The 24,225-nt window shown below is 46.5% G+C and overlaps 1 protein-coding gene across 5 annotated transcripts in view; it reads right to left on the reverse strand.

Annotated features, from left to right (window-relative positions):
• Window positions 1-9,116: 9,116 nt before the first annotated feature.
• Window positions 9,117-24,225, reverse strand: part of MEIS1 (Meis homeobox 1) — a 109,220-nt gene continuing 94,111 nt past the window's right edge. For 3 of the 5 annotated variants that reach the window (XM_074921773.1, XM_074921685.1, XM_074921858.1), the window contains 3 exons: window positions 14,910-14,968; window positions 13,546-13,635; window positions 9,117-10,683 (listed from right to left, as the gene is read on the reverse strand). In XM_074921773.1, coding sequence (XP_074777874.1) covers window positions 10,400-10,683; window positions 13,546-13,635; window positions 14,910-14,968 — 433 coding nt within the window. In that variant the 3' untranslated portion in view covers window positions 9,117-10,399. Of the gene's footprint in view, window positions 10,684-13,178; window positions 13,275-13,545; window positions 13,636-13,913; window positions 13,935-14,909; window positions 14,969-24,225 lie in introns of all 5 variants that reach the window. The other 2 variants (XM_074921937.1, XM_074922020.1) reach the window with 2 other exon arrangements.

Genomic DNA, 24,225 nt, shown 5'->3' on the forward strand with positions numbered 1-24,225 from the left:
AGCAAATAGCTGAGCATTTTGGTAGCGAACCAATTTTTATAGCTCTAAAAGACACTCTAGCTTCTATGAGTGCTTGACTCTAGTTGGTCTTACAACCATTTTCAGCCCCAAAAAGTAAGCCTCTGAGATTGCAATCCCCATCTGAGCCTTGTTCTCCTCCACCCCCTTCCCATATGTAAGTTTGCCCAAGCACTCACTTTGATCTCTGTGCAACATGGATATCATTCAGGAAAAGTTATTGGGTGAGTCACTGGGCTGGGATCCACTGTCAGCTCATCCTCCTCCAGGTAGTCCGAGGAGAGAGCGGCACAAAAGTTTCTCTAGGGGTTAAACCAGATTAGTCCCTGAAGAGCAAACCCCTTTATTGCTCCAGGGTCTTCAGCATCTTCAGCTGTGTTTGCCAGAAATGCCAAGCTGGAACTCAGCTGCTTGGCCTCTGCATTAAAGAGCGAGCCTAGGAATTAATTTGAAGGGTTAAGCTGTACATAAACCTCTACACTATGGTGGATTTCAAAAAGCAGTCCTGTTGCTTAAAAATTTGCTTTTCCAAGCTAGACACAATAACTGGGGAGTGGGAGTGACAACCTAAACCTCATCTTGAACTGCCAGCTGGTAAATTCCCCATAGGAGGGATCTAGTGTTCCCTCCTGGAGAAGAAAACATCCCCCACAAACCCGAACGGCCAAAACCGCAGCAGAGCCAGACCTGAAGTTAGGACTGAGAGGAGCAGATTCATTCCTACCTCTCAAGCGGATGCAAGAGTTTACAAAGCAGTTTAAGCCTCTAATCTGCTAACTTTAATTGTTCTTTCTAAGCAAATGCATTTATTTTCTCTAGGCACCAGCCCTGCAAACCACCCTTCAGGTGGCTGGTCCGTTGACGCATGAGGTTTAACAACTCTACCTTCACATCTTAAGAATTACCGTTATCAAAAAAGCACAGCCTCTGACAGAAGTTACAGCTCACACAACATCTCAACATCTATTAGCATTGCTAAAGCTAATTCCATTTCTACCTTCACAAACGTTAAATGCGGTGCGTTTGCTTCTGTGAACTCGATCAGAGATAGTAAGAAATATTTAAATGTATAGTTGCTGGTGTTGAATGTCACATACAGATAAGCAGGACCTATACCTTCACAGTCTGGTTCTACCTTGCAAACATGTTGCTGGGAAAAAAAAAAAAAAAAAAAAAAAAGGCTCCAGTGATTACACGTTACCCAGAAATTGAAATAGATTGAGTAGACTCTAATAAATACATGCCAGAAAAAATATAAAGAATGTGTGGGAATGCCTATACTTTATCTTAACATTTCTTAGTAAAATAACTTCCTTATGGTGTAATCAAAAATGGAAAGCCAGCACCTAACTAAATTAAGTGCCACAAACATTAATAATGGTTAAAATTACCATTCAATTTATTTTTGTACTGGATGATCTTCAAAGTTGTAGATTGAGAATTGCTGAAAACTTTTAAGGATTTGTTTCTCCAATCAGAAAACTTCAGAGAAGCAAACGTTAGCTTGATTTTTTTTTATGTCTAAAAATCCTTAGCGAAAGAAAATAAATGTATTTTAAAAGAAAAAGAATAATAATAATAATAATAAAAAAAAAAGATAAAAAAGAAAAACTTTAAAAGTTCCCCTGATAGTTACAGATGGTTTAATCTTTGGAACCTATTATGTGTTCATTTTCCCTTCAGCATTAATTATACATAATTACCACCACTTTGCCCATACCCTTTCAAAAACGAAATCTGTTTACATTTTTCGAGCACGTTATATAAATGCACGATTTTTAATGTAGTTTTCCGAGAAACGGGGCTCCTCTTTACCCTCTGAAGCAGAAGGGGAGCCAGTGCGCGGCTAACCAGTTTTATTTAAATTCCTTTAACATAGCTTAATTACTTCTAAACTCTGGAAACAATTAGGTTATCACCCTTTGAAGTGCGACAGACAAGTTGTCGTGCTGGGAGGAGAAGGCGCGGCGTTGCCCGCTGCTTGCGCAGCGCGCAGGGGCTGGCGCAGCCGCCGGTCGGGGCATGGAGGGTTGGGGTGGGGGGGGATAGGGGTGGGGGGGATGCGCTGGGCCGCGGCTGGCGGTGCCGGCAGCTGCCCGGGAGCTGCCCGTCCCGCGGGGGAGAGCGGCGGGAGGCCGGGGAAACTGCAACTCGCCTTCGCCTGGAAAAAGAGATGCTGGTTAAGGCTGAGAGCAGCGCCGACGCTGTGAAAGATTGAGGAGGATTGTTCGCACTTTTCAACCTTATAATTTTACCCTGCGCACAAACCACGAAATTGTACGACTCTATTCTCCCTCTTTTTTTTTTTTTTTTTTTTTTTTTTTCCTTCTTTCTCTCTATTTCCCCCCTCTCGCCCCCCGTCGGAGCTCACTGTCAGGTGTTTTTTTTTCCCCGGCCATGCGGGGATCAAAGCGCCCGGAGTAGGAGCGGGGATTGTGGTGCTGACACACGATTGCCCCGGGCAGGGGCGAGGGGGCGGCAGGGGGGAGCGGGGGCACCCCGGGGCCTCTCCCCGCGCCTTTCCCCTCGCAAGGGGCATTTCCCCAAGGGCATGGCGGGGGGGGAAGTCTTTATTATTATTCCCCACCCCCAGCCCCTCGCCGTGGGGCTGCTCTTTCCCCCGTTGTTTCAGCTCGGTGCTCTCCTCTGCGGGTGCTCCGGCGAGGGATAAAGCCAAGGGAGGGGGCACCCCCCCCAACACCCCGACCCCAAACCCTCCGCGCCCGGCAGCAGCTCCTTTATTTGCATGTCATGTTTATAACCTGGTGGAAAAACCAAGACTGATATTTGTGGTCGAGAGAAGATGACTTTCACCTCTCCGGATCACTCTCTTAAATAAAAAAGAATTGACCAGCTATGGGCGTAAGCATTTATCTTGAGTTTGCGGTCATTATCTTTATTATACAGCCTCGGCAATAAATAAATCTAGTAGTTACTACCCCACAATAAAACTGTAGTATATGGGACACCTTACTATTACTTTCTTAACAATCTGCCATCTCTTCACCTCTAAATCTTCCCTGTCTGCCCGCCGGCCCGCACGGGTGGCTCCCTGTCCGCAGGTGCGGAGCCTCTGCACCGCTGGCTCCGTCCTTCCAGCCCTGCTTGCTGCTTTACCCTTTTCTCGATGATTCTCCCCCACACACACCCCCCGAAGCCTGCCCCTTGGTCCCCCGTAGGTGACAGCCCTGCCCGCGGGCTGCCTTCAACCCCGTGCTCCGGGTGGGCAGCCTCGGGGGGCCGCCCCGCGTGGGCATCCCCTGGGTGGGTGTCCCTCCCTGGGCATCCCCCCGGGGGGAATGTCTCCTGGGTGGGTGTCCCCTTACGGGCATCCCCCAGGTCAACGTTCCCCCCGTGGGTATCTCCCGGATGGGTCTTCACCGTGGGCAGCCCCCAGGTCGGTGTCCCCCCATGGGCATCCCCGCCTGAGCACCCACGGCCCCGTGGGGCGCATCCCCGGCAGGTGGGACCCAACCCCTTTTGGGGATCACGCCCTCACCCCGCTAATACACCGACCCCTGGGCTTTCTACCCCCCGAAACCGGCCCGTGGGGTGCGGGAGAAGGGTGAACCTACGGGCGTGCTTCTCTGCTCGGGGACTGCTCCCTGACCACCCCCTTTTCTTTTTTTTTCTTTTTTTTTTTTTTTTTTTGGGTACGGGGAGAAACTGCCCCAAAGCTGAGGCTCAGCAGCGAAGGGAAGCTCTGCCGCTGCGCCAGGGAGCCCTCACCTCCGCTCCCTGCCTCTCTGGTTTGTTGGGTTTTTTTCCCTCCTCCGTAGGTAAATGTCCACGCAATAATATTTATTTACAGTCAGGATGCTGCGCGTATGTTTCTTTTAATTGTATTTTACCAGGGTGATTCCTTCTTGCTTTTAAAACAAGCGGCTTGGAAAAATATTCCCATTTGGGTCGAGGGGTAAAGGAGAGGAAGGAGGGGGGGGCATTTTTATTTATACCTTTGACATTTAAAAGAGCATAATTAATTTGTCCTGCTTGCATTAACATTGTTGAGGAAGGTTTCAGAAAGCTAACCAGCAAAGGGAAGGGGGGAGGAAAAATAGAAGCTCGCCTAGAAAGCTTAGGGTTTTTTTTTTTTCTCTTTCAGATGTGTAATCAATCATTCGAGTAGGAGGCAGCAAAATTGTAAAGATTCGATAGATTAAAATGCAAATGAAAGGTAGAAAAAGAAACATTAACATGGCAATCAAAGATTTAATAATCGTAAATCACGGTGGGGTTTTTTTGTTGCAGCTGCAGTTTGTGTGTTTTTTATGTTTTAATCATGTTCGTTCTATAAATAAATAATTTCTGAAACGAGACTAATTTTTCACTATTTTAACCGTGGGCTATAGCACTAAATATTATTATTTTTTTAAAGTATGGAACTCCAGATTGCAAACTATCAGACCAGAAAAGGGGAAAAAATAGCTAAGTTGGATTAGTTCACATTTGAAATTTCAAGTGCAATGTCTTCGCCCCACTGCTCCGCAGTGACGACTGCTTTACTTTCCAATTGAAATCCTTATAAAGTTTATTTGGAAACGTGAATGTTTATGTAAAAGCAGACAACCGGCGTTTCTTTACAAGGCTAACGGTAGCGCCAAGCCTCATTCCTGGAGGAAACACAGAGAGATAAATATATATATATAGGGGAAAGAACAATATCACTTAGACTGTAAGCTTAATACTTCCAAACTAAAGCGCTGCTAAATTTCCAAGGGAAGGTTGAGGCGGGGGAAACCTGGGGAGAAAGCTGGTCAGTGCGGGGAAGGACGAGCTGGAGAGGATTTGCTCTCTTCCCTCGTTTTAGAGCTGCGCCTTAAAGAGAGGCTCCGGGGCTGCCTGGGGTGCCCGTGGAAAACTCGGTATCTTTCTGCCCTGGCTCACACAAGCTCGGCTTTGGGTCCCCCAGGTCCAGGGTTTGGGGGTGCACTAGCTCAACCTCCGGGAAAGTGGACGGGAAATAATTCTTTTAACTTTTGGGCGCAGCAGATGGAGTTCATTTTGTGCTGCGAGGAGGGGGGGAAGGACTTAATCTTTATTTCGTTGGTAAGCTTTATAGAGCAGGAGGAGAGAGAAAGGAAAGGGGAAAAAAAGAACCGTTGGCTGCCTGAGGTTTGGGGGTTTTTAGCAGCGCTGCCCTCTCTATAGAGCGCTCGGAGCCGCTTCGCCGCGGTGAAAAGAAACCGGTAAAAAACAACTAAATGCGAGAAACGAGCCGCGTTTCTTTGCCCTCCTCCTCCCCGCCGGGGGGGCACGTCCCCGTCCTGCCCCTCCCGAGCTCTCCCAATGTCCCCCGGCAGCGCTCTCCGCCGCCGGGCCTTTCCCCGGGGCGGCCGCCCCTCCGCGCCGCGGAGCCCCGCGCATCCTCCGCGGCCGAGCTCCGCGGGGTAGCGGGGATGCTGCCGGCGAAAGGGTCCCCGCGGAGCCCCAGCGCAGCACCCCCCCTCTCCCCGCCCCGCCGCCCTCCAGGCAGGTACCCAGCCAAACGCTTCGGGATGGGGAGGGGGGGAGCGGGGGGGGAGAATTTACCGACTGTTTTCTCCCACCCAAATCATATTAAACCCACTTTAATTTTTCCCTCGGTGGATCCTCCTTCTCCACCCCCCCACACCCCCCCCCAAATTTGGGGTGTCCCAGGCCGACGGCCCCGCCCGGGCGCTGCCCTTGCTTCACGCCGGCTGCCGGGGCCGCGCTCCGGGCGGTGCCCGGGACTTGTCTGCCAGGCGGGGACCGGAGCGGGGGGGGGTACCGGAGGGGGGGCCCCGCCGCCTCCCGCAGCCCCTGACCCCGGCATGCACGGCGCGGCTCCATTGATCATCCCGGCTCGCCACCCCCTCCCTTTATGAGATAATGCAATTACAAACATCAATAAGGAGCTGCGAGGGGAATCATTATGCGGTGACAGTGATAAATGACGGTGCAGAAATAGCATGCTTTTTTTTTTTTTTCCCTAACAATCCAGGGGCTTTGGGGGCTGAGCACAGTCACCAAGGTAACAGATGACATCCAAAATGGCACCAAAGGAAAAAAAATTAACAGTCTTTCTTTCGCCTTTCACTCTTTTCCCCCTGCTCTTCCAAAAGAGTTAGTTGGGGCTTTAGAAGCAGCTGCCACACAGGCACGCAGTTATTTCCCCACGCATTAAAGGGCCGGGGAAGGTTTGCTGGCTGTCACACACAAAGCCGCAGCCCGGCCCGGAGCTGAGCAGCCACCTCCAGGCGGCACCGCGGCGGCAGCGGGAGCGCCCGCCCCACGCGTGACCGCCTCCGCGCCGCGCACAGCCCGCCCCTGTCCGCGCCCGGGGGCAGCCGCCTCCTCACGGCGCTTGCCCTCCCTCACAGAAGGGAAAACTTCCTTTGCTTTTATATATATATATATATATTTTTATTTTTTTTTTCAATCATCCCGGGCATAGCAAGGTCCGGGGAGAGGGTAAATACCCTGCAGTTTTCCACGAGGGTTTAGGACGCGCGGAGCGAGGCCCCGGCAGCAGGGACTTTCCGCGCAACAGCGCCAGGGGTGGAAATAATTCAACGCGTGTGCGAAAACTGCCGCTTCGGAGCCCAAAAGTACCTGTGGCTGCGGGAGGCACGGCCGGGCTGACGGGGTAGGCACCCCACCCCTCACGCGTGCCCCTCTGCCCGCCGGGGGAACTCGGACCGTCCCGCTCAGCTTGGCTGGGATTTGCTGCCCCCACCCTCCCAAAACCCCTCGTGGGGTGCGGGTGCCCACCCTAGGCGCAGGGCAGGCGCCGCTCCGCGATGCGCGCAAATACCGCGCTGACGGATCTGCCACCCTCTCCGCACCGGGGGGTGGGGGTGTAAAGCGTTGCTCCCGCCTTGCGCGGCACTGCGCGCACCCGGCTCTGCGGGACGCTGCGCCCGGGGCGGGGGGGAGGGGGGGATGCAAGAAAAGATAAGGGTGAAGCGGATAATTGGGACTGCTCAAACAAAAAGGCGGGACGGGGAGGGGATGGGGGGAGAATAAAGCCTCGCCGGGGGTTGCCCAAACTTTGGGGTGACCGCGGCGCTGCGCGGGCGGCCTCGGAGCCCCCACTTCCCCCCCCGCGGCACTCTCCCGAGCCCCCAAGAGATGGCAGTCGAAGCCGGCTTTCCTCCTCCTCCTCCTCCTCCTCCTCCTCCTCCTCCTTCTTCCCGGCGGGCAGCGGCAGGACAGTGGGGCGGTGAGCCATCCCCCCCTCGCCCCCAAACTCCGCCCCCCGCGCAGCGCCGCGCAGCGCAGCGCGCACTCTGGCGGGATGCGCAGCCCCCAGGACCGGGGCGAGGCGCTGAGGCGCAGGCGGGCGGCCCCCCCCGGGCCCCCCCGGCGGCCTCCCCCGGCGCGGTGAAAGGAGGGTAGCTAGGAAACAGCGAGCGGCCCGAAAAGGCGGAATTTCCAACGTGTAAAATGTTCTTAACGGAGCCATTGAGAGAGTGCAATAAGGCGTGAGGGGGAACTAATCTCCCCATTTAAATGTTTGTGGCAATTTTATCTAAATGAATTTTAATGCTAAACGAGGGATAATTCCCTATTTGTAACCCGTTTACTTCTCTTTCCTGTGCCTCTGAAGCTGTCTAACATCATGCGATGAACAATAACAATAAAAATACTGTCAAGGCATATTCTTCATTTTGAATGTGTTATAATTACAGCTGATTAAATGTCTTGGGATATAATAATGGGTTTAATTTGAAATCTGTGTGTGTCTCCCCCCCCCCCAAAAAAAAAAAAAAAAAAGTAAGGTCTGATGGAGGAAGGTCTGTGCCCCATTTCTCCGCGGCTGCGAGAAGGGACGCGTGTGCCCTCGCATGCAAGAGGGCGGTTTGTTTTTGTCTTTCAAGAAACATTAAAAAAATAAAAAAAAAAAAACAAACAAAACAAAAAAACAACCAAAAAAAGGGCAAAAAGCGAGCCGCGTTCATTCATGTTTTGGCAGAAAAGTGTCATTATTCCGGGCTCACAAAGCAGGAGCCGGGATGTGTAGCCTCTTTGGCGGTACTGCGGTCCTTTAAAAAAAAAAAAAAAAAAAGGCGGAAAAGGGGGGAAAAAAAAAGAAAACAAAGAAAACCCAGAGTTAAAAGAAAGAGGGGAAGGAGATCCAAATTGCGGGGGGAAGAGAGCCCCGCTTTGGGGGGGTAAATACAGAAAGGTCTGCACTGCCTGCCCTGCCCGCACCCTGCCGTAGCCCTGCCTGCACCCCAGCCCTGCCCTACCTGTCCCCTCCCAGCCCTGGCCTCAGCTGGGGGGGGGGCAGCCCCGGCAGAACTCCCGGGGGGGACGAGCACCCCGGGCCGGGGGGCTGCAGCCCCCCGCAGCGTCCCCGGGACAGGGGCCCGTCGGGGAGTGCTGGCTGGCTTGGGAGGAGTGCAGGGGGGAGAGGGGGAGTTGTACATGATTTTGCCTTAATTAAGATATTTGTGCCCTTTTCCTACCCCCGGGAAACTTTTCTTTTTTTATTTTACTCTTTTTATTTAAAGAAAATGACAAGGTATCACAGCCTACCAGGCTATTTGGTGCTATTTAACTCGCTGGCTACGGTGCAGAAAGTACAGCTGTGCGAGGAAATTGGTTAATGAGGGGAGGACGGCCTGCACCAGCCTCCGCTTGCAGAGGTCCAGCAGCCCCTCACACAAGTACGTCATTTACTTACAAATATGCATCGCCCGGGCAATGTTTTCCAAGTTTTATTTTCCTCCTTCCTTCATACGTTCAGTTCCAGAAAGACATGGAGGATGTCATTGGCTTGAATAATTTAAACTACTTATTAGAACTGTAATTTGGCCGGGGGGGAGGTGGGGTGGGTGTAACACTAGTTAAAAATTTTTGTCTAATAATGCCCTACAATATTATATTTATTAACAGCAACAGTTCCCATCCTGACAATTTACATTGCAAGTTCTGAGAAAGTTTTTTTTACGTAGCGTAGCATTACTTTTACATTCTTTAAATATGAAGCTGATATTTAAATAGCAAATTATATGTACATCTCCAGAGCTAGCCGAATTTTGTAGCTGCTCAGCTCCCAATTTGGGATAGAATGGCTACAAACAGTGAAAGGGGGCAGGAAACAAATTTTGCAAGCAGTGGAGTCACCATGACAAAAAATAATTTGTTTTTATTTTAGATTCAGATTTCATTACTGCACTCAAACTACTACAACTGGGCTTTGAGTTATTATACAATCCAAACTGTTTCAATCAGAAACTCTAAGACTCAGTGTGCAATGATTATTATTAATAATAATTAGCTCCTTGGTTTCTTGATAGAAAAAGGCTATCAACAAGCATTTGTTTAACCACAACAAAAGTATAATTAGCTTATCCCACTTAGTAAATCTGTATGCATGCCAACTCATACCAAACTGCTACTTTTACAAAAAATTGCAATAATACAGATCATTTTTCCAGTCCTTTTTGCACAAAATTTATTTACAATGTATACATAAATGCTCCATGATGGGACTATGGAAAAAAAATGCACACATGACTGATGTCTTGCCCAGAAAGAAAGTCAACATATTAAAAATAAATCTTCAGTCCATGTTTCGAGCTGCATAAAACAGGAAGTGATGTACAAGGTGGTGGTTGCTGTATGGGGACAAGGATGCTCTGATGTGACAATTAGGCTTCAAATACACTGCCTTTCCGTTTCCATGCTTCCTCCTACCAGTCTCCTTAAGACACTGCCTGCAACAGCTGATTAATCATTGTTGATGACTGCAGTTTTTCCCATCCTTCCCGATTTACATCTGTTCAGGCCAATTCAAATATGGTGAGTAAATGAATTAGACATGCAAATTCACGCCCCAGGCTAGAAAGAGAGAGAGGGAGAGAGACTGGGAGAAAGGGAGAGAAAGGGAAGAAAGACAGATGGAGAGAGAGGAGGAGAGAGGAGAGAGATAGAGAGTGTGCATGGCTGAGATCCTAGGATAGAAGAAAGATTCTTCTGCCTGACATAGTTATTTTAATGCTCTAAAAATCCTGCAAATAAGCCCTTTCTGTCATTTGCAGGATAAGTGTAAGGCTTCTTTTTTTAATGTAAGGAGGCTTCTGGAGGAAGTGAAGAGCTATGGAAACAACACACATAGTGTGGAAAAATTTCACATTTTTTTTAAAAAATCTATAAGAAACAACGTAATATGGATAACAGTATAATAGCATTTTACAATATTTCACTCTTTGTTCTCTTAATGTCTTATATAGGTATTTAGCATGTCCCCAGAAGTTGACTTCAGTTGGTGTTTTCCTGCTTTTCAGGGTCCCTGTGAAGAATTGGAACGTCCCTTGGTCCAAAGTTGACGCCAAGAATTCCATAGTCATTGCAGAAAGACAATGTTTGAAATCTACCGTCGTTGCAGACAACGCGTATTTCCCTTAAGCTACTGAGCATGAATGTCCATCACTTGTCCGCTCACTGACGGCTCGCCGGTATGAAGCATTGTGGGGCTTGATGCTGACATGGGCATTCCAGGGTGGGGTGGTCCTCCATGCATCATCATCGCTGGGTGGTGAGGGTGTCCAGGAATGTAGGTATGCATGGGGGGGCCATGACGCAGCTGAGCGGGATGGGGGGGCATCTGGGGTGGGGTATAGCTTGGCTGTCCCATATTCATACCCATTGGACTACCCCGAGACACATAATCCCCTGGCATACTTTGCAGCCCTGCGGAGAGAAAGAGGTGGCGGTGAGTGGTGGGGACCAGTGACCGACATCAGGCCGTGAAGTTCCTCTGCTCGGGCACGGGAAGGCCGGGTTCGAGCTGAAGGTGAGATATGGAGTCACGGGTGCACAAGGGCAGTGGGATCCAAGCCTACGTATGGACTCACAATGATGGCAACGGGAATGATTCTCAGGTAAAAAAGGAAAACCAAGAACCTCCTCCCCCCTTGAAATACAGAGTTTTGGGAGATAAAACCGCTCTCTGCTTTTATGGTTAGGAACGTATGCGATGGAGGCGCTTCTGATTTGGAAGCACACCAGAGGCAGAACCAGACTGATGATGACTAATGTCACACGAGGTGGTGGCACAAAGCCAGGTAAGAGGGCTCTCAGGTGGGCTCCATCCCCCATGGCCTTGCTCCAGCTACCCGCCTCCGTCTCCCTGCTTGTAAAAGCGTGCTGGGAAAACAAGGCAGGGATTCTGTAATAGTTAACGACAGGCTTGGGACAAGAGATGGGTTAAATTGGTGTCGAGGTTTATCAACAGTTATTTATTTAGCTCTCGAGCCTGATCGCTTGGAATCTGTCCCAAGTATTTGTGCCATTCAAACAGACTCTTTACAGCAAGCACATACATCGCTGAACAAAGGCCTCATATGAAGCCGAAATTGATAGGATTACTAAGGATGATTGTTAAATCAAACCTGTGTTTTTAAACACATTAAATATATATATATATATATATAATCAATAACAGTTACCAATTAATTCTTTACCCCTGCTCACTTCTGTCCCCCCAAAAAATCAGACGTGCAACTCAGTCAACCTTTCAGTGGGTTTGGGAGAACAATAAGAAAAAAATTGGACCTAAAACAATAAAACCTCCTGCTTTCTGTGGGCCTCTGCCTTCTGCTTGGATTGCTGTAGCTGATGGGAACTGACAGGTGTATTGTTTCGGAGAGCTATAAGCTCCATAATCATCAAGGGTGAAAGGCATACGCTATTGCTAAGTAGGTTCAATTGGCTTTAGTTCTAAGTAAGAGCGCACTGTGAATGCGCTGAACACCTTGGAATCAGGTCTCAAGGCTCTAGCAATGAATAGCTGCTTAATCTAGCCTAAAGGAACAGTTTTGAACTAATGAAAATTGCTTATAAAATATACTGTACTCACAGCTCTTTAATCAAAAAAGATGATAATATTTTTTGTAATAACCTATTAATTTAATTGGTCACGAAGCATAAAATACATCATTTAAATTTAATTGACCCAGAAACTAAGAAACAATATTTAAATTAACTAAGCTAGAAATTTCCATGATGAGGTAATAAGGCTGTTGCATTCCCAAGCTCGGAGGAATGTTTTCACAGCTAATTGTTAAAACTTAGTTTTGACTCATGCCCAGAGAAGACGACTATGAAATACGCTTGGACTGGGTAACTTCAAACCCTATGTTAATATAGGCTGGGGGCACAACAAAGATGCCAGAATAACTGCTTTTAACTCCAGAGACAGTGAGAGGAACACAATCAGCACCGTTAAAACATGGTACTGGTGTCTTAGTGTTTCAAACCACTTTACTCTTTTAAAAAAAAAAGAAACCACAACAAAAATTTGTATAATGTATTTTCCCCTATAAAAAGACAAGAGGGGGAATAAAAAAAAACTGGGACAGTTTTTCTAGGCTTTCTTTGCAAGGCCTGCCACTGAAGATTGCATTAATGATCTCTATTTTTGTATACTGAATAAGTCAAATCCATTTGTCACACTGCAAGTGATGGCATACTTAATTTGGATATAGTCAATTAGCCTGGGCTAAGCTCCATAGCCTGCTGCGCACACCTCTATTTTGTATTCTCTCTTTTTCCTTTGCCACACGTAATCCCATTATGACGGACAGACAAAGAGAAATAAACTTGAAAAAAAAAATTTAAAAAAATAAAATCAAAGTTTTGTCCATTGTTTTCCAAAATGCAACTAAGTGAAGCTGCCTTTTTTTTTTTTTTTTTTTTTTTTTTTTACCTACGAGAAGTCTCTGGCTTTTTTGGTGTCTTGCAGGTTAGCGGGAGAAATGTAACTCATGCATCAACTGCGGTTAGACAGATTTATGACACTTTGGGGACATGCTCTTTCCTCTCCCTGCGCTGCTGCAGACCGCTTACATTTTGCAAATCAGTCTGTTGCCAAGACGACGGGCTCCCCCACCTCCCTGGCTGCTTCTTGTTTTGTCATGTGCTCGAGGATGGATAATAGCATCAATGTATGGCGGCGTCAATGTACGGCGGCGTCAATATACGGCGCGCGCGTGCATGGGGGGCTTGGGAGGTTGGAAAGCTTGAGCTGAACTGAAGGGAGAGAAACCCGAAGGAGCCCATGCATAGGATGGATGGATGGAAAGGAAGGAACAAGCATGAGGCTATGGGCAGGGAGAACATAGGGAAATGCAAGGAGACAAATATCCCTCGGACAAAGTGAGAACAAAGACCCCGTTTGTACTTACTTCCCCCTGGCTTTGCCATTGGTTACCTAGGTGAAGGTTACATGTAGTGCCACTGCCCCTCCATGCCCATATTCATGCCCATTCCACTCATAGGTCCTAGAGGGAGATAAAAATCCAAGAAGATGCCAGAGAATGAGCAAAGTCAACAGATAGTGCCAAAAGCCCCTTTCCAAAACACAGCATGGCAGAGGGTCCAGGACCACTCAAGCGAGAAGATGCCTGGTTCCCCTTGGTGGTGTTGAAGGCAGGCAGAAGACAGGCGAGGCAAGGCAGGCAGCTGAGATGATGGCGGAGGGTGGAGGTGCAGTTACCTGTGGTGGCACAAATGAGGTCACCCATTGGTGGGTGACACTCCTCAGGATCTTACCTGGTGCTCGGATGCCCATGTGCTGCTGGCCGTCCATCACAAAACCTCCCATCGGCTGCCCATCAGGGTTATAGGGTGTTCCTTGACTTACTGGAAAAGCGCAGAACATGGCTTTTCAGTGACAGCCATAAGAGTCACCCCTTCTCACAACAACATCAAGACACACCCCACCCCCCCCACCCCCCCCCCGACTGAGACAGCAATTGATGCTGGCTCTAAAAAGAGGGAAAAACATCTACCGTTCAAATTTAGCGGCTGGGCTAACAAGCTTTCTTAGTTTTGGCTTAATTTCCTACTGTGAGTTTTGGAATTAAGTTAGCAATCTGAAATCTCGAGACACGAGGAGACCCAGTTCCAGCTGCTGCCACTGCTGACGTCAATGCAAAGACCTGTATAGGAGCTGGATTTTATGGCTGGAATTGTCACACTGAAATCGCAGTGTGTTAAATTACACCCGTGTGCCTTTCTAAGAGCAGGACCTGAACACGTCCGTGACAGATATTTACCTCTAATGACAAAATAATTGAATGTACTCAAAGAGGAAGCGTGGCTCAAAGGCATCTTGGACAACGATGGATTTGGATTGTTTGGCAGTGAGACTTGGAAAACAAAATCAACTGGGAGTAACGGGCTATTCCTCAATGGTAAATACCCACACAGAGCTGAGAGCCAAGATCCCAGACAGAACCAGCATGTGAAAACTCAAGCTTTTTTAAAAAAATAAAAATAGATCCCCCTTAAGTAAACCCCCCAAACACTCAGTGATCTCAAAAGACAGCAACTGAAAAGAAGAGACAAGGGACAAAAGGACCCTATCCAAGTACCACTACCTGAACTTGAGGTTTTAACTGTACATTAAAAGCCAGCTTCAGAAGTAAGCTGCCTTGGGTTATTAAAGCACATAAAGCTCTACCTCATTGAATGTCTTTGAACTTTACTGAGTCCCACAAGCGATTCTGACCCCCTTGCCCTTTTGACAGGTAATAAAGTTTACAGCAATTCCACACCAAGCCATGCACCAGGGAGTGGTCACAGGAGCAGAAAGAGCTCGGAAGGAAAACTCAAAACAACTGCTAAAAAAAACCCCAACCACTTTAATCCTCAACATGTACAGAAACTCCGGTCATGGAGCAGATCATTTTAGTTTCTTTTTTTGAATTTTCAGTGTCTTTTCTCCTCAAAATGTTTTAATCATGTTAAAATGATTAGGGTCGTAATGAAACAAAGCTGGTTGTATTTTAATTGTCAATCATTCCCAGCATTCATTTCTCATTTATTTACCAGGTAATAGACCTCCTGGTGAATGGCTCGAGGATGGGTTTTTTGCCTGCGTGACTTGAATACAGTTATTATTGGGGACTTGCCTGCTCGATTGGACTGGTCTATCATGGGCTGAACTATTCTTCTTCTAGCATTAATAAACCTGCAAGAAAAAAGAGGAAAGCAAATGGTTATTGAAGGGGATGACTTCCACCCATCCCCAAGCCCTCTTGCTTTGCCACCGTGCTCTCCGTTGGGCTGTGTGTGGATGCAAATACTGCAAAACCTCTAACCCCGATGACCTTTGAGAGCACGAGCTTGGGGTTTCCAAGCTGATTTATGTTTGCCTGCTTTCTACCACAGTCAGACACTTCCATTTCATCTTTTCATGGGGGAATTAGCCGAGTTTTCAGGAAACAATACCAGCAACGCTCTTCTCAATTCAGAATGGGACACAAAAAAAAATGGGTGAAGCCAGCAAGATGCTCATGAGGGCATCTGCTACCTCCCCCTCATTAGAGCCATTTCTGCCTTATGTCCTCCGACTTATTTTTTCCCTTTTTTTTTTTATCAAAACCTGACCCTACCTCTTGCAAACCTAATTCCCCTTTAATGCCCACTATTAAGATAATGAACTGTGATGGCAGAACCCCATCAAATGAGGGAACGTCTGGAGTTTTATCACCGCTAAGTCACACTGCTGGGGACTTCAGAGCCATGCATTCCTCCTAGCCATTTCTTGGTGGGCTTTTTCCCCCCCTCTCTCTTTATGCAAAGTCTGAGGGGTCAAGGCGAGGTCATAGCTTTACAGTAATTGAATTTATAATCCTGTTTTCTCCAGCTAGGCCTGACCATTTACAGCAAACATCTTGTTAAACTGTAATTACTGGACTACTGAAAATTCCCCCTGAACAATGAAAAGCAGATCTTTGGAAATAAAAAAAAAAAAAGGTACAGCTATTTTTAAAAATAGCCATCTGCAACTGTACTCCTTGCGTTTTTGTAGCTCTTTGCCTCAGTTAGTCTTGCAACGCTTATTTAGGAAAGGAATATTCAAAATAATTTGGAGCAAAACAGAAGAAGAAGAGGGATCACAAGTGCCCTGGTCTCCTCTGCAGGCAGTCCTCGTGGCACTGAAATGAGAAGGCTCAAAACCAGGGCTGGGAACCCGTCTGAAGAGCATTAGAAGAACTTCTTTTGCAGTTTTGCTCATCAGAAAGCTTAGTTAAAAACCATTTGGAAAACATCTCCATTGAGATTTAATCACAGCAAAGCCTCATAACAAGACTTTACATTCTTTATGAGAGAGAAAAAGAATAATAAATACGTGTATGCCACAATATTTACTAGTAAAGGAAGAAGCGTGAGTGTGAGTAAAACCACACTACACTCGCAAAACACAATGGTAAAGTCCACAAAGGGCTACTTGGTGCTTGTTTTGTTGCCTTTGCTTGGGGTGGCTTAGCAGGAGCTCTTCTGCTGCAGAGATAAATCCGCCAGGACCTTCCTGTGGGAATCGTCTCTGCCCACCCATTCCTCTACACCAGTGGGGAGAAGAATCGCAAGCCACCACCCCGTGCTGTTTGTTTTGCCCTCGTCAAAGACAAGGACAGTGATTTTGGTCTCTTCCTATCTCCCATCCCTGTCTGACTCCTGTTACCAAACTCCCGCAAAAATTAATCAAGGTGTTGTGTCCTAATCAAACCTGTCTCGAGAAAATGGGCTCAAAGGCACCAATTCTGGGTGCCGATCTGGAAACCTTACACCTGAACTAGGTCATGTTTTGTCAGCAACAGTATTGGACCAATTTTTCTACACATTTCCAGTGAAAAAAACCCTCAACTCCAGCAAATGGTGTTGCAAATCAGTTTATCATTATCTTGTACAAACCATGAAAATTAGAATCATGTGAGCAGAAGGTTAGACTAATTCTCCTTTCTCATTATAAGCACAGGTGTAGCACAAACACCATGCAAAATAAGCAATTAAAAAAAATCTGCTTTTTTTTCCCCATTAGCTGCCTTAGCTCCATGACCAATTAGAAAATTGTTTAATATCTCTAATCTGCATTTGCAGAAAGCAATTTTCACAGTAACTCTCCTAAGTAAAACAACAACACAAAACCCCAGTGCCCCAGCCATTTCTTTCTGCAAGCCTGGCAGTCTCTTGCTGTGTTTACTCCATCCTTCTCCTGTCTGATTGCCAGGACCTGTTAGTGTGGCAGGAGGGAAGGGGTTTTGATAGCAGTGAGATTGGTTGGTCACTGAAACCCTCATTTGCCAAAAGCTTTTACCCCAAAGAAACCCTGAGCAACATAAAGCATGCACACCCCAACTTCAGAACCTTCTCTTTCTTCTCCTCCAAACTACGAGTGCTTTTAATAGGAAGGGAGGTCAATAATAAACTGTATAGCTAGAATAATAAACTGCATAGAATTTAGCAATAATTATCCACAAGACGTGCCTGCAGTCAAACATATTCTCACCTGTTTGCCCCATGCTATCGCTCAGGATATCTGTTTTAAGAACATTTTACACACAGGTACTTAACAGTTATATTCTTCCTACGCATTCATGTAAGTATTTTCTATAAGTAGCAATTCTGCCAAACAGCCCAGTGTTTGGATGTCTTCGGGGGGAATTCAGACGCAAGAACATTTTCCTTCTGGGCAAAGTAATAAAATGACATTCTCGCTCCTCCCACTAGAAGTCAAACGGAGGTCAGCTCCCCATCCTTGTATCTGTTTAAATAAACTGGTCCAGCTGTTTGTTTCCAGGATGCCCTTTAACCTTCTGTCCCATCCTCCCTGCCTTTGTAACAGAACGCTTTACTTTGCATTAGAGTAGACTCCAAAATCACTATGCATTTAAAAAAAAAAAAAAAAAAAAAAGGAGAAAGTATTCACTTTCAAGTTTCTTCCTGCAACCCAAACCTGGAATTTGTAAGAACCCATCAGATTAAAACTATTAATGTGGCTTGCCTGGAGAGAGCACAATGCAGTGCTGTTATGTTTATAAATCACATTTGAGAACACTTTGCAAGCAAAATTGCGAATTAGCTGTTGCTGCAGAAATATACAGGCATGGCGATAATTTCTTCATACTTTCTGTTTTTTTCCTTGATAGAAGGGCCAAGATCTTTTGATCACTCTTTGAATTTCCAAAGCTCCAGGCTGACGTAACACCAACAAAAATGATGGAACAGAAAAGCTAACAGGAAAAATCTCACTGCCCCTTTTCCTGAATGTTCACATTCACCTATTTTAAGGAAAAGAAATCCTAAAGCACTCTAATTTTTAGAAGTTCAGAGGAATCAGGACCTAAAAAACGTATTTATGTATTAAGTGCTACTCAAATAGAGTGCTGTCAAAATACAACTAAGCATAAAACTTAAGTTAATGATTAAGACAGCTGCATAACCTTACTTATGTGAGTAAAGACCCACACATGCTCAAAGACTTGCATAAAATATTTTTTCCCATACCGGTGCTCTATGCATTGGTACCTTTGTTCCAATGTGGAAGGGGTTTTTTGACTTGGGTTTTGTCCTCCAAGGAGCAGAATCAGTAGTGGCACAAACACCATAAGATCCCTCAGTGTACAAGTTGTACCCATCTGCCTGCCCACGGAGGGCCAAGAACTCTGTAAAACAGTGCTTTGGGTTGCCTGTTTGGTTTTTTTTGTTTTTTTTGTTTGTTTGTTTGTTTGTTTTTTTAAGGGAGGGATCTGGCATGGAGGAAACGTTTGAACAGTTGGTCAAACACAGAAGTTTAAAGTATTTATTATTTTTTTCAAGTTAACTTTTCCTTGCCCTTTTGAATACATGAGATTGTGCTTTCCACCATGTCTCAAAAAGCAAGAAAATCCCAGCTATTCCACCTGCATAACCCTAAAGCAGAGGAGGAAACCCTATTTTCTCCAATTTGCATTTTACTAGGATGTTTTCTCTTAGGCTTCTGGCCTGGGGTCTGTCCCCAGAGGTCACTGGCAGTCTCCCTGGTTGGTGCATCGCCGGTCCCACGGGTGAGATCCAGCCCCAGCCCTGGGGATGCAGCAATCTGCCTCTGCACTCTGACCTTCAGCTTGGCCGCCCTTGCTGCCACGCACAAGTTTTGTTTCTTCTCAGCGAGAGGCGGCATGGCTGGTGATGACAAAAGACTTATTTTAGTTGGAAATTGGCTACAATAATAGCAGCCAGAGAGCAAGGATTTTCGGAGGGTCACCAAACCCTCCAAAGAAACAGTTTGCTAAGGCTCAGGTTACAGCCCGAGTGACATTTTCTGCACAGATCTGGTCTTTCTCCCTTCCCCTTGTATTTCACTTCTTTTGAGTGAATAAAACAAGACCTTCCTCTGCTGTCATGAATTCCCAAAGTCACCTTTGCTCAAGAATCGACAGAGCAATTGTGGGGACTTCCAATTTGCAGTCTTTGAATGAAATATTCCAGGACCAGCTGTCTGAAAGGAGATGCTGAGACTTAGCGGTATATTGAATTTTTCTTCCCCTCAGCCCTCCCAAATGAGGAGAGCTTCACACCATTATTAACTTTTGATACTTGGAGTTGCAGGCTGCTCCCTCTCCATATTGTCCCAAAGTGCTGCATGCCAGAAGTCTGTGTATCACTAGCAGTGCCAAGAAATTCCCGAAAATCTTTCTGCCTCATTTTCTCCTTGAGCTCCTTCTAGCAAACCAAGCGTAAGGACGATGAGAAAGCTCACAGTACCTACAAACCCCAGTGCTAAAATCTCTCTTGCCCCTCTGAAAAAAATAGCATCCCTCTTGACAAAAAACAAATCATCATTTTTATAACAGATGCCAAAGTAACCAGATCCCTTCAAGCTGGCAAATAATTCACTTGTAAAACCAGGCATATTCTTTTCTGCATACTGGGATCCTTCATTTATACAGCAGTGAAACAACCTTCTCTATTCAGCACTTAATTCCTCAACGCTTAACAGGTTTATCTCTAATAAAAACAATTTAAATGGAAAGTGTGCTATAAACCGGGATTATTACACTTCAGTAACTGCTTTATTCCTTATTTTAACATATTTTCATTTTTTCCTGTGTATTTGTTTTCCAGAGCTTTTTAAGGAGTCAGTCAAAGAAAAGAAAAAACCCCACAGAAATTATTTCACTGAATACTTTCAAGTGTTTTAAAAACAGCCTTAAAAATAGCAAGCTCCCTATGTAATTATGAACAGAAAAAATAACTGCAGACTTGAATGGTAATCACATCTCCCCATCCCTAAAATGAGAAATAAATGTTAAAAGAGTGCTTACTGCCATTATTAGAAAGTTCTGATCCTGAAGGCAGTTAGTGAGCTTAATGACCCGTAACTACCAGTCATTAGCAATCCATGCTCTCTGTACTCCCTTTATTTGTAAAGAAAAAAAAATCCAAGACGCTCAAGAAACTTTGTTCAATTTAAAGTCAAACCTTATGAAGTCATGTTTGGCAACTTTTCTTGGTTTCTCCTCCTCCTCCTCCTCCGAACTGAAGACAATTCAGGACTGCAATACATCATTTACAACACTAAATGGAGGTAGGGAGGGAAGAGAGTACACAGGCTTCTAACCGCCCACTCCAAACACGTAATATTGGAATATACTCCAAACACAGGGAGTCTATCTATCAGGAGGATTGGGAAGATCTCCTGAAAGCTCTCCTCCTCTTCCCTCCTCCGCTGGCAGCACCAGCGCCAGGGACTGTATATAGGGCTGGGGGTGTAGCAAGACAATATTGAAGAGCGAACAAATAAAATACTATGCAAAAACTAGTGATGAAAAACCACTAATTAGCTGACAAATTTGATGTAAAGCACTAATGAAAGCCATGTGTGGTTCTGCAATTTAGTTTTAAAAATAGCTTCTGACTTCAAGCATTACTATGTGACCCCACCGATGGATTCAAGTTGTGAATTCAGAAAAGTTGCTTTAAAGCAGGAGAGTGCTATTGAATCTCTCACGAGCCAACCCTGCTAATGTAGCAACCATATTGAGTGCAAAAATAGCAAGTAGAGAGATGGGATCAGGTATGCGCTCCTTGTAAGAGAGCAGGCTATGCCCTACATTTTGGGCAGCCCAACGTGCACCAGCTCTACCTCTGGCCACCTCCTGTGCTTGTTCTTCTCCCAAGCCCTTAAGCCCTGCCTCCCACTCTTGCCATGCTTTCTTCTCAAATCCTGTCACCAGGGACACAATCTGTCTCCAAATAAACAGACCAGTTTTGGGGGAGCACCCTGCCACCAGCCCAACAGGACACCATGCAGTGACACCGTAGGGTGGCAGCGAGCCTGGTGGCTTGTGCTCCAGGTGCAGAAGGGACAGCTGATAGCCTTCCATTGAGGTAGGACCCACAAGCTCCTGATCCTGCTTTTCCCTTGGCCCAAACATTCCTCTAGCCCCAACTCTGAGCGGGCTTCATGGTTGGTGGCTGCTCAATGGGTCTCTTTAGAAGAAAGCTGAGCAGGAAACACTTTTCCCGTCTTGCAAAATTTTCTGTTCCACAGTAGGATGGAGCTAAAGCCTATTTGTATTTATGTGGTTAGTTCTGAATGAAAAACAAGGGAGGGACTCACTAGAGAGGAGTGGAGCCATGTGCCCAGGGAAGGGCTCCCTGGAGATGCACTCCCTGCTCTGCCCATCTCCAGTGCCCTCCCACATCACAGGCAAACTGCTGTTGGCCTTTCTGGTACACTCTCCTCCTCCCCCCTCATCCACAAATCCCACTCAAAAAAAGCTCAGCTGACATGGAAAGTTTCCGGTGAAAATCCAGGTCCAGCATTCAGGTGTCTCCCTGCTGATGCCAGGGAGCCGGAGCAGAGGCTGTGTTGCAGGTCTCCGCTGCGCTGGGGAGGGATCGCTGCAACCTCATTCTCTGACACTGCAATTCCCTCGGGGTGCAAAGCAGATGTAAACTCGCCCTCGGCAGCCAGATGATGTAAAGGGAAATCTTTACATGGCAAAACGCCAGCGGAGCTGACCTCCCGTCTCTTCCCTGCTCCCAAATCCCAGTGCAGCTGTACTTTGCTGATCTCCGTGTGCCACAATTAGCCTTTAAGGAATATGGCAAGGATTCATCTAGTAGAGCAGCACTAAGGCTGCTCTAACTCTCGCCTGGGACAGCACTAGACCCCATACAGCCCTGTGGTTGGGTACACAACATTCTACCAGCCAATGTCTTGCCTCACACAAAAATGCTCTCCCTGCCTGAGGACTGATGCTGCCTGCTTGTTGATCCACTGCAGATTTGGAGAGTGATTCATCTCAGCACCACACCATGCACCATCTTTGCTGGGATAGAGATGTATGTGCTTCAATGCACAGATGATGCCACAAACCTCAGGACCTCCCAAACGCTTGTGGGAAAGGGTGCGCAGGCTCCCCGCAAGCTTTGACAGCAGCCCAGACTGTGATGTGCATCTCCCAGCTCAGGGTTTTCTCCCAGCTCTGAGGGGGTTCTGAACCTCAACTTTCCATCTGAACCTTCAGGAGAGCACGTCTGGACTCCATAACTCATGTCCTGGTCTGGTGCACTCCATCAGTGCAACCCAATGGCTTGTCTTCAACAGATCACTTTAAACCAGCAACCCAAGTTTTGCTCGATGGCAGGGGTTATGCAGGGAATCAGTGAGAATTTATAGCAAAATACTCACTACTTTGAAAACACTCCTCTCTCCCAGCAACTTCTTCGCTGAATCAGCATAACCTCTTGAGGGATTGTAGTGTCTGTGAGAGGTCACAAGCTTTCTCGTGCCACACAAGTCATCTAAACACAGTTCCTCGTTTGAGGTCCAAGACTTTTTCCATACATCAACTTGGGAGCCTTGTCCAAACCTATACTGCATACGGCATGGGAATCTGGAAGCCCTGCTCTGTCCTCCAGCCCAAGAGAAAGCAGAGAGGCTGCTCCCACATCTGGCTGCTGGTTTAGGTGCATTCCCACTCACTGAAGGATGTGAGAAACAATCTGTCTGCTCTCCTGGATGGATGTCCTCAGCCTCCGCATCTACAGAAGGCTATTTACAGAGAACGGAGTAACTTCATACCCCACACCAGCTTCTCCAGCCCGCAGTATGAGGAGAAACGCACCCAGGGTAGCCAAATCAAAAGCCCTGACAAGTATCTTTGGGGGAAATCCTGGAGCCCTCAAGAAGAGAAGACATAATGAAGCCCTAAATGGGACACGTGATTCACACATGAAATACTCTTTGACCTCACTGTGGTCTACACACCAAGACATCAGCTCAGGGCAGATGAGGGAAGTTGTGATTCCTGTGGTTAGATTCTCCCCACCGCTACTGAGACAACAGACACAAGCATGTTAGTGTATTTCATGTGATGTGGGCACCTGCAAAACTGGTTTGAATTTTTTTCTCCTTTTTTTTTTTTTTTTTTCCAGAAGCCACAAAGGATACAACTCTGAGTCACAGCCAACCTGAAAAACAACCCCGCACTTCTGGACAAACTCCCCCCCAAGACATCCTACTTCAAAACATTGTTTTCTAACCACTACTAATAACCTACTTTGTAATCTACTTTATCTAAACATAATTTCCCATTAAGTAATTCATTTTGCTTATAATCCTACTCCTGACGGCATTTATTCAGGGCAGGAGAAAAGACATCCTCAGAAAACAAGGCAAACAAAACACACACAGGGAGGTCAGAATAATGTCAAAGATAAAAATAATTTGTGAGGCCATGGGACACAGAAAGCTTAGGGATCAGGCCCTAGATGGTATGAACCACCTTTACAAACCAGGTGAGAAGTCAGACATCTCTAGGATAAATCTGAATTAAAAAGGAGCTATTCCACTTTATCATTAGCCAAAGAAAGCCACAAGGACTACAGCACCTGAGCAGGGAAAAAAAAAAAAAATAACCCGTGAAACTGTTACATGACCTAGATTTCGTTGTAGAATGCGGAAGTAATATTTTTTCAGCAGCATCTGCTGCTGTTTCTTTTTTGTTTTAAAAGTAAAATAAAAGGCAGAAGCCTCGTTAGAACTAGCGCTGATATAGCCAGCCATACATCATTTACACCGAAATCATTTCAGGGCAGGCAGGGCAAAACACACGCCCTCAAAAGCACGTCCTCGCCCTGTGCCTCTGGCTGTGTTTCATTTTTGAGAGGAGAAAATTGGTTTAGCCAAGAAGGAGACAACATTTGCCCCATTTTTAATATTTCAGGCTGACTTTTTATGTAGGTGCAGCCCAGAGCAAGCGCCTGATGTAAGTGCGAGAGAGGGTCTCTGAGGGCACCATTCTCCATGTGTTGGTGCTTCAGTTTGCAATGGTTAAAGTTGCTCTACACCAACCTCAGCAACTGTTGACACAAAATAGGTGGAGATCAGGTCTGTGCAAGCACAAAATACCAGAAAGGCAAACTATATGTAAACACACTTCAGATAGCTAT

This window comes from Athene noctua, chromosome 1 (assembly GCF_965140245.1).
Source record: "Athene noctua chromosome 1, bAthNoc1.hap1.1, whole genome shotgun sequence".
Lineage (NCBI taxonomy): Eukaryota > Metazoa > Chordata > Aves > Strigiformes > Strigidae > Athene > Athene noctua.